At 34.6% G+C, this 14,939-nt stretch overlaps 1 protein-coding gene across 1 annotated transcript; it reads right to left on the reverse strand.

The window, feature by feature from the left end:
• Positions 1-4,547: 4,547 nt before the first annotated feature.
• LOC127878386 (receptor-type tyrosine-protein phosphatase S-like) lies at positions 4,548-14,151 on the reverse strand. The gene is made up of 12 exons (XM_052424910.1): positions 14,023-14,151; positions 13,680-13,767; positions 12,943-13,019; positions 12,457-12,493; positions 12,216-12,313; positions 11,749-11,877; positions 8,692-8,846; positions 8,293-8,428; positions 7,243-7,392; positions 6,252-6,378; positions 4,965-5,038; positions 4,548-4,682 (listed from the first exon to the last, which is right to left on the reverse strand). The coding sequence occupies exons 1-12, from the start codon at positions 14,134-14,136 to the stop codon at positions 4,548-4,550; spliced, it is 1,320 nt and encodes a 439-aa protein (XP_052280870.1). The 5' UTR covers positions 14,137-14,151.
• Between the last annotated feature and the right edge of the window lie 788 nt (positions 14,152-14,939).

The raw sequence follows: 14,939 nt of genomic DNA on the forward strand, positions 1-14,939 counted from the left end.
CAATACGGTTTTGCAAAAAATAAATGATGGTCACTTGGTGAGACAAATCAATATCCGTGCTAGGATGTCAAGCCCTCAATCAAAAATAGCATTGATATACATAACTTGCTTTGACAAGTCATTATATTAGGTTAAGTAACTAAGTGTTTTTTTCTGTCGTCACGGTCTCAATGGGTCCTTAAAAGACGCGGGACCAATAGGCATTGCCAACTCTGCCTTATGGTTCATCCGTACTGAGGACGACTTTATCGGTAATATTAAACAAAAAAGCTATTCTTACTAGACTAGTTTTGATATAGCAAAGATTCATTATAATAAAATAAACATTCGTTAAACGTATTCTTTTATTTTTGAACTGTACTGACGTAGTCAGCCTTAATTCTTATCGTTTACAAACATACGTCTTTATATGTCATTTTTTAAATATAACAATACAAATTATTATGTGAGACAATTTTATTTTGAGAAAGCAAAGAAAATATACATAACACATTGAACAAGTTCATATATTTAAAATTCAAATGCATTTGAAAGGGCTTTGAACGAGGATTCAACCGCATTCTGTTATAATTTGTTATTATGGTTGATATAAATACAAACTGTTACTTCAGCTGCACCAGACGGTAAAAACTCATATAATAGCATGTGGTCCATTATTTATTCTAATAACGAGATATCCGGATAGGAACGGTCAATTCGAAGCATTGTGTTTTCAAATCGGTTTAAGGAGCTCAACAACTCATAGCTAGCCCGGAGTTGTTTGCTAAAACATTAACATGAACATTACAATTAACTTCATACAATCACAATTCAAATTTCATATCAGTAAAAGATAATACCTTTCAAGTCAATTACCATTAGACCAATCAAAGGGTAGATGCAAGCCAGATCCACAGAAATACAACTTAATGAAGCAATAAAAACCCATATAAAATCATTCATAAAATCTTTATCCATTTATGCAAAATCAAGTTGAATAGTGTGCACCCATTTCCTCAAGCGCAGAGGATGAACACAAAAACAACAAGCAAATGTTTCTCGATAGCTTACTTAAGTCTTATAATCAGGTTTATATAAATCACGTGTGTCCCAGGGTTGATATTGATGTTTCCAGGGGAACAATTCGTCGGCAACTAATTAAAAATGACAACACTATGATGCTTCATACCGCGAGACCATCGGGAAGTGGTCAATGTTGTCCGAGGGCATGATACGAACAATCTTTGAAGATATATCGTGTTTAAATCCAAATATGAAATATATATGTCTTTTATTTTATTGTTTAAATCAACAAACTATGTTAAACACGGGACATATTAACCAGTTAAACCCGTGTGTTATACATTGATAAAGCTAGAAGACCACCACGTTAAGTGAACATGAGTTTTATAAGAAGTTGTCGTTTGAATGAACATGTCTTTGCACAACGCAATAGAGACGAAAATGCAATCACAAAAGTTATAATTCTTTAAATCTCTTAAACGCAAAACATATATTGATGAATAAACCTATCTTGAATGCTGTATGCTAGAAAGTGTCCATGAACACTTGAAATCCTTTACATTGGCAGCGAGACAAAATGAATCCAATACATTATTATTAAATAAAAACAAATGAGCTTATCAAACTGAAAATAAAATAAATATTAGCAAAGTAAACAATATGAAGAATTCGTATTTCAATAAAATGTAAAACAATAACATTTTCAAATGAAAAAATATGAATTAATAAAACAGTTGTCTTAGTGTCAAAATATGGAATAAAACAAATGCAAAAGGGTGTACTCACCTACGACTTTTATATCGACATTTTTTATTTTGGTGTGTACATTTTGTATAAATATGGAACACTCAACCTTACTCTGAATGCCAGTAGACCTCATTGTAAAGTGCCTCAATGATGTTGAAGTTGTCAAACATATCCATACATATTCTTATAACTTGATATAAACTTGACATAACATTTCTGATACCAAAGTGATTTAAGGTCCGTACATAATGTTCAATAGTTGTGTCATTAGAGAATGTTTTTATAGCCTCAATCCTGCTTCATCTCACACATGGATGTTGTTTTTGTTTACAATCAAATGCTTGAGTTATTTGTGTCTAGCGTAATTGTATACTAGTCAATGATATAAGTTAAAAAGAAATACAGTTATATGCAAGAAATTAAATGCATGTATAAGTTATTCTCAGCAATAACTTTAAAAATACAATATGCCGATATTCATTTCTATTATACAAATCAAATCAAAGCACAGAAGTTATTTCACAATAAAATATTAAAAAAAAGAAATTAATACAAGGTAGTCCAAATGCAATCCAGGGTCCATCTTTTGTGTACCTCAATGTCGACATTCTCTATTGCAGTATTAATAGTATGTAGTCCAAATAATGTTCATAAACAATCCAATGGTCCACGCTTTGAAAAGTATTTTTAAAAGTGTTATCTATTATTATTCGATCTTGTTGGATAATGTGGCTACATGCGAGTCATTTCTATCGTAATAAGTGCAAACTTGCAATATTCATGAACATCTACATCTAGCGCACGCATTGCCATATGTCACGTTCTAATATGTGCATCAAGTCATACACCGCGACTTCCAGATGTCAGTAGGAACAACCAATAGTTCAATTCTCTCTTGACGCTATGTGTTGGCGTACATCACATTGGATTCTACATACTGTGTCAGCAAGCTGTAGCAAAACCGATACTGTTCCTGAAATGATAAAATACAATCTGCACTTAATAGTAATGGCTTAATCAGTGAATTATTAAAAGCTTATAAACTAAGAAATCAATCCAGCAATATAAAATCAGCATACATGTACTTTTATGTAATGTGAGCTATGCATACGGTTGCCATAACGAACGTGTAAATTTGCGAAGACATTCGGTTCACATAATATCAAGTTCAAGTTAAGAAAGTTAAACAGCGATTTGTACAACATATATAGAATATTCCTACAAAGTTCGGTATTAGCTGCGGACGCCTCGTTCTAAGATGCCTGATGAACATAGGCAGCGACACTCCCCATCCTTGGCATGCATTCCGTGGCGTAAACAGTACCAGCACAGCAGAGGCCGCTTCTTGTAGCAACATCTCTGCAGAACAATACTAGACCATGCAATAATATGTATACACAAGCATTTGTGTATTTTAAGGTAATTTAATATATGCTTACGTTTTTGTAGAAGTTTAGTTGATGCGTTTAACTTAGCTGCGAAAAAATTGACGTTCAGTTTGGTATTTTCGTAATTATTCTGTCCGGAGCGCCGATACACAAGAGACAGAATGTCATACTTAATTTGAAACATTTAATCACTTAATAATATCCACAAACGTCAATAGTGACATGAAAGGGAAGTTGTTTTAGCACAGTGGAAGCACCGGTACATACAAGCACTGTATCAACGCTGTTGAAGATTTTGTCCTCTTCTCACAAGCGTCCATTAATATCAGAAATTCACCGACATTTGGCGGTGCCATCTGGCAGCCTGGGCCACTTCTGGTACAGCAGCTGAGTTACCGTCCTCTCCTACAGAATATGTTACGCTTGACACCAATCCATTTAATGTGTATGGTATACCAAATGTTTTGTTAGAGACACAATCTGACGGATTCTACGTGCAGCATTATACCAACATTACAACCATTATAACAAGGTATTTAATCGTTATACTGACCATCATCAATACAATATCAATTGTTATCAATAACATTCTTCTAAAAGTAAAAATATAGTCAATGCCATTATATTCATTAATGTAGTAAGGTTCCTTAAATGATTGTCCTTATAATAAAGTCGCAATAACCGGCGGTTTTCACACCACGATAAAGTGGCAACAACTTGTTTTTGGGACAGTGAAACCCCTGAACAGTGTTGAAGTAAATATAGTTTAAACCCCCAATGTTAAACTTTTTCATGTATGGAACTTTGAAGACTCTCGAAACAAAATAGTCCTCTTCGTGATGGTTCCGTGATGAACATGATGTTAAAAGGGTCCACAGTGAGTGACCCCGTAGTAGGAAACATTCGACCGTCCTGAAAAAATGTATCAAACTAATCAAATTATGTATAACCTTTTCATTTCCTTCAACGAGGAATAATACCAATATGAATGTGAAAATTGCCTGTTCGTTTTCTTCTTCGAGGACTGATATTTATATGATATTAACAATTACCTGTGCATTTCCCTCATTGGGGAATGTTACCAATATGATGTGAACAATTCTCTCATCGATGCATGTTAACATTTTTATGTCAACACTTATTTTTAACTACATCATCGGGAAATATGATGTAAGGTTGAACAACTTCCCGCTCGATTCCCTCATTCGGGAGAGTTACGGCTGTGATGTGAGCAGCAACATGTCCGTCGCCTTCATCGTGAAATGTTGCTACCAAGCCAATGTGATGTGAACACTTACCTTTTCATTTCCCTCATTGGGGAATGTTACTACCAAGCCAAGTGATTTGAACAATTACCTGTTCATTTCAATCATCGGGGAATGTTACTACCAAGCCAATGTGATTGAACAATTACTGTTCATTTCCCTCATCGGGGAATGTCACCACCAGACTGATGTCCCTGCTCTCTATGAGTCTCCAGCAGTCCACCACAGTGTCAGACAGGGGCTTCTGAGTAAGGATGTACTTGTTGTCCACCTTGTAGCTCTGAAGTAATAAACGACATGTGATGTATTGCAGCCATAACCATGTATCAACAGTTTTCTTACACAGCAACATATCTTTCTTCGGCTTCAAAACTTGAGACCAGAAATATTTTAGTAAATTTCGTGCAACTTCTTGAAGGGCAATCAATTCTTATGTTCAATATCTGTTATATTAATTTTATACAAAACGACAAAATAGTTATATTTCCGATGATATTAATACTATACATACATAGTTAGAACACACAAAGGCGATTTACGCCAGCTCGCTATTAAATCATACCGGCATATATACAGCGTTGATGTAGTCATTTCTTTCGTCCACAGGAACAGTCAACATCGCTCGATATCGGTTATCTTCAATAATAATTTTAATAAATTAATTTCTGATACCAATTTCAAAAAGTTAGTTAAAAATGGCTTGCCCTCAAACATTATTGTTATAACATATTTAACGTAAGCATTCTTTGCTTGCCAATTAAGAAACACGATTGCATATGAAAGAAACATTATTTGCATGCTGTTTTATGTCAAATTTCTATAATCTTAATGGAGTTATGCTACGTTCAATGACATTATCAAAAGGGATATAAATGTGTCCATTTTTAACACGACTTCGGTTTATTCTCGGCAACCGAAGCAGGGCGGACTGATTTTAACTATATGCTCACGAACTGTATTCAAGGTCATTAAAAAATAAGTCCCGAACCGGTGACACCTCTATCAATTTAAGATAATGTCCTATATATGAACGTAGGTATCGTTTCCTATTTGAATCCAGTGTCCATTTATCGCATGGGTGACAATATTTTTTTTAAACTAAAACGTTCAGCAAACGTTTTACATCAGGTGAAATGAAAATTCACGTGACATCTGGAGGATTTATATAGCATTTTAAAGTGTAATGATCGTATAATGATCGTACAATGTACAAGCAATTTAAACGTTTGCGAATGGATGAACAATCACACGGATAAACAGGTTGGCAGGGGAGGCAATAGCAGTGGCTTGGCCTTAGCCCTCTGGTAGAAAGTGAAAGGTCGTGTACAATGCACTAATAGGTTGCCATTCTAAAGAATTCTCAGTTTAAATCAAACTATCTCAAGCTTTTTAAGTTATTACATGTACATATTTTGCGGGCCTATGGACAGATGGACTGGAATACCGAAGAAAGGACGAACGGAAAAACTATCAATTGTCCTTTTCTGTGAAACACCAGAATATGACTAATGAAATATTGTACAAATCTACAAAATAGAGAAATACATAACCATAAATTTGCAATATACTCCATGAATGTGACTGACTGCTGAAACGACACAGCTTTAATGGATTTAGTTTTATATGCATATGATTATTCTATCGTTTAAATTATATGTTTACATTAGCTGAATTGAATCAGACGCGGTAATTGAAAAAAAGGGAAATTAGAATTGAAAAAATATGGTAAGGGCGCTCGACACTGGGCATTGTCAAATCTCTACATTCGCAAACACAATATTTCCAGTATAATACGATTTTTTATGTAAGCTCTTTACACCCTTCAAAGCATTTGTTCGTAAGTACGTACTCGGTAGTATAGTATCGAATCTGTTTTTCTTCGCGTTTTCAGGCATGGTAGCAACGGAATAAGGATCCCCCTCGTCACCTTTGATGTTTGCCCCAGCAAGCTCCAGTGTGTGGTAGGATGCCTCTGTCTAGAAGGGGCACGACACGATCAATGAGACAATTTTAAACATCCTTATGCGATATACCTTGGAAGCTCGACAGTATGATCGAAGTCAGGATGATGGTCAAGTTGTATATGACGAGATATATTAATTACTTAAAGACTTCTATTGGACACCTACTTATACAAATATCTGCACGGTCATTTAATTAAAACTGTTAATGTAACGTTAACATAAACTTAACAATGAAAAACATATTGTACCAAATGGCAATACATTTCAGACTCTGAATGAGTAATGTACGTCATATATACAAGTGTATATATATATATATATATATATATATATATATATATATATATATATATATATGTAATGTCATAATACAATAATGTAATACATAGATATAGGATCTAGCACGAGTTGTCATATCATACGAGTTCAGGAATTTTGTTAGTAAGCGAGCTTTTGGCGAGCTTACTAACGAATTTCATGGACGAGTTTAATAAAATATGGTATGATATGACAACGAGTGTCAGATCTTTTTCTATCACATGCTTTTAAATGAGCAAATTAAATAAATATTTACGCAAACATAATGATAAATCACGAATGTTGTTTACATTTCGTTACGTCATTTGACGTTGCAACGTCATTTCAGCAAAATAACAAAATGCGATTGGTCAATAAACGAAAACTAAGCTAATGAAAACGCTTAAAGAATATATTACACATGTGTAAGATAAAAATATATGTAATGGTTATATTACATGGGAAACAGGGTATGGCATGTGATATATATATATATATATATATTTGTAATGTCGTCAGATTTCATGGATAATCTAATGGTATCTTGTTTACAAAGTAACTATAATAAAACACGCGAACCTCATATAGTAAAAACAGTCCAGTTTTGTTTAGCTTTTGGTCGACTTGGAGAAGGATGTTTTGGTAATTGGCAAACTCATCGTTGGACACGAACTGACTGCGAAGAGTCAGGTATTCCACTATCAGTCTGTGTAAGTATTTATATTGGCCCTGAAAATTAGAACGATAATAACCCGGTTACCGACAAAAAGATTCAATATAATATATCAGATAACACACCATAATTAAATTGACAATTCAATCAACACGTCTTCAATGGTAATATTTCGTTTACAAAAATCCCATGAAAATCAGACACATATACTGTCATAAAATGATTGCAAGTGTGAATACCTCATGTAAAGAGAAAATATACTGTGGAAAGGAAACGAATGTCTACTGCTTTCCACTGTATCTCTTTTGCTTGACTCGTAAGACATTAGTTCAACATCTACTGAAATTTTTAATATTAACACAATTTTGTTTATCTGTTTTATCTGATATATATTACATGCATTATATCTTGTTCTACATATGTCTTTGTAGAGGGAATTTTCAATCATATAATGTATTACTTAAAGTGAAATAGGAATAAATTCGAACCAAATATTCTCCGAAAACAAATTGATATTGTTGCCGCCATTACACACCACGTCGATGAAGGTCCATTCGAATATCGTTGTTAGTGTATATTATTCAAAGTATGTACTGTTTATTGTATTCTTTTTTTTTAATGTAAGCCATGTATGAAAACTTAAGAAAATATTACCAATTTTTAGTTTTTATCGTTCAAATAATTATACTGTGACTGTAAACCATATCTAAAAAATCGGTTATTTAGAAAATAATACGAATTTACGAAAACTTCATAAAATCGAACCCTTCTAGATCTGAAAGGATTTTTTGTGTGAATGCAACGTGTAACGTTTACAACATAGAGGCGGTAGCATTGTGAGGTATTTGTAACTAAAGACCATTTTCAATGGAGAATTTTTTTTTTAGTAGAACATTTACATTAAAAATCATTTCGCTTTTTGGGAGTCATATTATTATACAATTTCAAAGTCCCACCGCTGTTTGAACCATGTTAACTCGTTGCTGTCTCAACTTGGTCACACAGGCGTAGATATCGACAGTTTGTCTGGCCTGACCCTCGTCTATCAGTATGTCCATGGCGATGAATGTGCCCGTCCGACCAACACCGGCGCTGATAAATGGACCAAGACGAACATACTATATACGAATTCCAAATTCATTAAAACATACTTGATTTAAAAAGAACACTCAATATAGTGCTATGTATGTAAATTTGAACAAAAAATAACACTTCACTTAAATTTGGTTGCTTTTATAACTAATTACAACGTTGCTGACATGGGGAAATATTAAGACGTTCTAATAAAAATCATAACATTCAATAATGAATGGACGGTAAAATGACTTGAATACTTAGTTTGTGAACTGCCTTACCTGCAATGAACGACCCATGGTTGCTTTTTGTCGGGATCGTGGGCCCTGATCCTACGCCAGAAGTGCAAGAGGCTCGAAGTGCTAGCGGGCACATCTTTGTCGGGCCATGCCGTGTAATGAAAGTGGGTAACCACACGCGAGATACTTGGCTTGTCCTGAGGAAAGATTATTTAAATGAATATGACGTCATAAGGTCTATAACGAATAAGTATCCTGTCAATGGGTCATGTTTACTGAGGACTGCCTTTATGAAGGCTGGTATAAATGTTTGTTATATGTCGTGAGGACAGCGTATCCCTCTTGTTTCAGTGATATTTATGTTACGTCTATTTATTAAACAAATGTACAATAAATATACGGTGGTATTAAAAATCTAAGTACTGACAGTACTGGTGTGACGATGCTTTTGAAGAGGATGGATATAAAAGCATCAATTTATGTTTATCTAGAGCACCACAATTGTGTATGTGGGTACGAAAATTTGGGTTCGAAAAAAATGTGGGTACAAAAAATTTGGGTACGAATTATGCCAAAAAAAATGGGTACGAAAAAAAATGGGAACGAAAAAAAAATTTGGTACGAAAAAAAAATTTGGTACGAACACATTTGGGTACGAAAAAAATTGGTACGAAAAAAAAATGGGTACGAAAAATGTTGGGTACGAACAAAAATTAAGGGGTACGGGGAAGTAGTACCCTTGGGGAACTTGACCCATTCAGCGAAACTGGGAGGCGGGTTACATTCTCGATCAAATCTAAAAATAACTACATTTGGGGTTTTCCCAGCGTCACAGCGGTGGAAGTGCCACCTGGCAGTTTCGTGTCTGGTTCCTGTTCCGAACCTCTCGATAAATTTGAAAGAGGACGGGAACCAAGTTGCCTTTACCTTTATCAATGATAATCAGCGAGGTATGCCGATTAAGAAAATTTAGCTAACTCAATCGGACTGGCTCGGTCTGTTACATAGGTCGAGATTGTGAAGAATTTTTTCATGGTTTGATAACTTTGAAGAGCTGCTGAAGCAGCATTGTCAACATGCGGGCCTGAAAGGCCCAAAGTCGCTCACCTGAGATTTAAAGGAACTGACCTGTTCTGTGCAGCCCAAGATGTCATTAGAACAGAATTTTCTTACCAACTTTCATGACTAGTGAACACCCTGGCAGCCACGTTTTTAAATAGACCAGAACCATTTTCATACACATCCAAAATATTATTCAAAAAAATATTCTGACAAAGTTTCATGAAAATTCATAAGTCAATATAAGGAAAAATGCCCCTTCCCCCTGGTGGCCATGTTTTTCAAGCAACTGGAACCATTTTCGAACTTGTCCAAGATATCATTGGGACAAATCTTCGGACCAAGTTTTATGATGATCGGACAATAAATAGGGCTTCTAGAGAGTTAACAAGGTTTTACCAAAGCTATAAAAAGAGAAATGCCACGCCCCCTTGGCGGCCATTTTTTCCACCAACCGGAACCATTTTCGAACTAATCCAAGATATCATTGAAACAAATCTTCTGACCAAATTTCATGAAAATTGGGCAATAAATGTGGCCTCTAGAGTGTCAACAAGATTTTACTAAAGCCATATATATCCATATAAGGAAAAATGTCCCGCCCCCTGGTGGCCATGTTTTTCAAGCAACCGAAACCATTTTCAAACACATCCAAGATATCATTGGGAAAAAATCTTCTAACCAAGTTTCATGACGATCGGAAAATAAATGTGGTCTCTAGAGTGTTAACAAGGTTTTACTATAGCCATACAAGGAAAAATGCCCCGCCCCCTGGTGGTCATGTTTTTCAACCAACCTGCATCATTTTTAAACTCGTCCAAGAAATCATTAGGATTAATCTTCTGACCAAGTTTCATAAAGATTGGAAATAAATGTGCTCCCTAGAGTGTTAACAAGATTTTACTAAAGCCATATAAAGCCATATAAGGAAAAATGCTCCGCCCCTTGGCAGTAATGTTTGTCAAGCAAACGCAACCATTTTCAAAGTTATCCAAGATATATAAATTGCATGAAGATTGGACAATAAATGTGGCCTCTAGAGTGTTAACAAGATTTTACTCAAGCAATATATAGCCATATAAGGAAAAATGCCCTGCCCCCTGGTGGCCATGTTTTTAAAGCAACCGAAACCATTTTCGAACTCATCCAAGATATCATTGGAACGAATCGTCTGACCAAGTTTCCTGAAGATCGGAAAATAAATGTGGCTTCTTGAGTGTTAACAAGGTTTTATAATAGCCATATACCGCCATATAAGGAAAAATGCCCCGCCCCCTGGTGGCCATGTTTTGAAGCAACCAACATCATTTTCGGACTCGTTTAAGATATTATTAGGATGAATATTCTGACCAAGTTTCATGAAGATCGGACAATAAATGTGGCCTCTAGAGTGTTAACAAGGTTTTACAATAGCCATATATTGCCATATAGTAAAAAAAGCCCCGCCCCTTGGCAGCCATGTTTTTGAAGCAAACGTAACCATTTTCGAACTCATCCAAGATATCATTAAGACCAATCTTCTGACCAACTTTCATGAAGATTGGATACTAAATGTGGCCTCTAGAGTGTTAACAAGGCAAATGTTGACGCCGCACGACGCACGACGCATGACGGACGACGAACAAAAGGCGATCACAAAAGCTCACCATGAGCATATTGTGCTCAGGTGAGCTCAAAATGGACACGAAATGGCTATGACGTACGCACGCGATAGATATGACTTGCGCACGCGATAGGTATTAGGTGCACTCGTCATAGCTATAATGAGCGAACGTCATAGAAACCTTTGTTGCCTTTATGACGCCTGATAAATAGGCATTCACTCGATAAGTAAATGAAATAAAAGATGAACTGTTCAATCACTGAAGTTCTATTCTTTATTTGCACATTATATAAATGATACTATGCTTAAACTCGGGAATTATCAATACAATTTGACAATAAACGTTATATTTAACGTCATGTTATACCAGTGTCAAACATTTAATTTGCAATTATATAGTAATGGAAAGAACGAGAAATAGCACTATTAATTTCTACCTTGTTTGACAATTTAAGCTTCCGAACTGTATAGTCTGTGAACTCCTCATTATAGATCAAAGTTGTTGTGAGTGCTTGGAAATCCATCTTGAAACCAACTTCAAGAGGCCAGTACCGCAAACATTTCATCTGTGTATGTTTAGTATGAAAAGCAATACATAAATCATGACAAATGTAGTATAGAGTATGTATGTTGTTTGCGTGCATTCGTAGCACAGAAAGTGTAACCATAGTGCAGTTTTTAGTAAACGTTATGAGACCGTCACCATTTTGAGACTTTTTTTCAAAAATAATGGACAAAACAACAGCAAAAAAAATGGTTCTTAAAAATTTACTATACATATATAACGCATTTAAAATCGCGCCAAATGTAAATTGTAAAGCATTTACTCAATTATATTTCCTAATGTGTTATTTATATATTATCATTAGGTCGTTCCACCGTTACGTATACCAATATAACTTACTTTTGCCATTTCAACGAGATTCGTTACCATGACTACGGTAGATACGTCATATTGCCAAATCATTTGCCAGAAGTCATCCATCATAGCCTTCGTTGGGCCTTTAAGCATATTATGTAGAACTCGTACAACACCGTTATATACATGCGATATTAAACGACGAACACCTATTATGCGATAAAACTTCTGTTATTACGAGTTAAACTGGCAAATCATAAAGACCGTTGAGTTTTTAAATACTCACCTTGCGATGCAATATAAGCTCGCTTCTTGAAGAAACCCTATAAAAGAAAAATAACACCAGCACATATGCGTGTATTAAATCATTAATAAAGGCACGAGTGATTAAACAACAATAATAATAATAGTAGTAGTAACAATCATAATAATTATTATTATCATAAGATAATAATATTAATAATAATAATAATAATAATAATAATAATAATAATAATAATAATAATAGTTACAATACTACTATAACTTTTAATAACAATAATACTATAATACATGCATGTATCTATAAGGTATCACCCGAAACGTACGGTGTATGTTTTTTTATTTTATAAAACAATGCGAATATGATTTTCATAAACAATTTATGTACTTATCAAACATTAAATTGTTTTTAAGGTACATTATTTAAGATAATGAGTTTGTTTTATCGATGCGATGCGATTTGTCGTACTCTATAGCACTTATATGTTTTACAAAAGGATTCAAACCGCACCTCGATGAAGCAAGCATTGATGTTATCACTGCCTTGTTTGCCATCAACAATGTCAAGCACTACGCGACAGTGGTCATCTGAAATATTGCCATATCAGGACCGTGTCGTGGCAAACATAAGGGCTATACCAAATACAAATTTAAATCAGTTATGTTTATTTTTTGAGAATTGTGGATGGCAAATGTCTCTCAATTGTGCTTATGTTTGACGTTAAATGTTTGTTATAACTTTTCAACTCCATTTATAAGAACTTATTCGAATAATAATAAAACGGTCATTGATATTTCCCTTATAACTCATCAGTTAATTTGATATTGACTTGTATTAAATACCTGTCCAATTGAGGTATTCGTGTTTTAATACAAATGACCAGTTAACGCGTCTCAGATTCCCGCTATCAAATGTAGAATGAATTAAACTGAACACATACAGTACTTTAAAATCTGACCTCGTAAGCTGATCTCATAATTGGTTCATTTTCATAAATTGACCACAGAAAGTTGTAAATAAAAGAATGAGTTACCAATCTTTCTTCTTATGCTTCGTTTGCAAAATATATGAAATAAAACATGGGTGCATATTTAACTCTGTATACTTCAAACGCGAGAACAAACAAACTTGGGTAACAGACTATTTTCGTCTACTGATTAAATACATCGCACTTGATAATATGAACAGAAAACATAGCGGATATAGATAAATTAAGATACAAATTAATTAATACTCTCATAGCGTACAGGCATACATATCTTTGTATCGGTTTTTCTCCGCATTCACTGGCGCCGTTGCAGCAGTAGCTGGGTGTTGCAACCCGTAGGGGATTTTCTGCAGTAACGATAGTTATTTAAAAATAACAGCAAAACATGAACAAACATAATAGGTCAACGCGATAAGCCACAAATGATAACAACTTTCCATCGGATATGAAAGGTTACTAAACGAAACGTGAATGCTACTTTAATCATCGTACAATGGATGTTATAATATGCTCTTCATAACACGTACAACCTACATAATATTGAGAATTTTATAAACTGGATGAAAACATGTTTTATATCCATATTAAGACTTGTCATGTACCTTAAATTCTAAAGAAAAGAAGGGCTCATCTGCGCTTTTTGACATCACATATCCCTGCAGTTGGCACAGGGCGATGGCGGTCCCCAAGGACTCTACGGGCGGAAGGTCCTTCATGTTCGAATAAACAGGTTCCTGGATGACCGTTGTAGTAACCGAATCAGCAGATTGCGCAGGCAAACACTCTGAAAATAAATTAGTTTTTTAAGTTACATGATTTTATTTACTAAAATTCCAGAAATTCAATGGCCCACATGAACATGTTAAATTGCACGTTATATATATGACACACTGATATACTATTAACAATATTTGAAAAACATGACATATTCTAGCGTAACATAAACAGTCGATAAATGTGATATCCTTATAATATTTTATATCTCGAGTGTGAATATAACATTTTGAACAGCGATTTAGTCAAGAGTGAAAATATCTGTTCAATATTGTCTCGCGATAATTGCATGGCGAAAAACCCTTGTACATGTTTTTTTTGTATCTTTATACATCACTTAAGTATATTTCTAAAAGTAACTATTTTTCCAAAACAACTGTACAATGAAAGTGATACGGATTTGATTTGGTTAACCGTTGCAACACAGCCATTGTACCTGATCTCATTTCGATTTCCCTTAAATCAGTGATTCTCACACTAGTTTTGTAAGTACCAATAATCTTTGCTTTTTTAAGGACGTTTAAGAGCTTTTAAAGATATCTCGTCTCTCTTACCATTATCTGACTTTTCAGCGGCCAATTGTTGCGGTTCGTCATTGACGCTGCTAATTGGCTCGCGAACAGTTGTTACATTTGAACTACAAAATACGCAATTATTGGTACACAAACAAGTTCATTTTAAATTCCATACGATCCGTTTATAATCGATAAACATAGGTTGAAACGTGAACCGTTTTTCTTTAAAA

This window comes from Dreissena polymorpha, chromosome 4, assembly GCF_020536995.1.
Source record: "Dreissena polymorpha isolate Duluth1 chromosome 4, UMN_Dpol_1.0, whole genome shotgun sequence".
Classification (NCBI taxonomy): Eukaryota; Metazoa; Mollusca; class Bivalvia; order Myida; family Dreissenidae; genus Dreissena; species Dreissena polymorpha.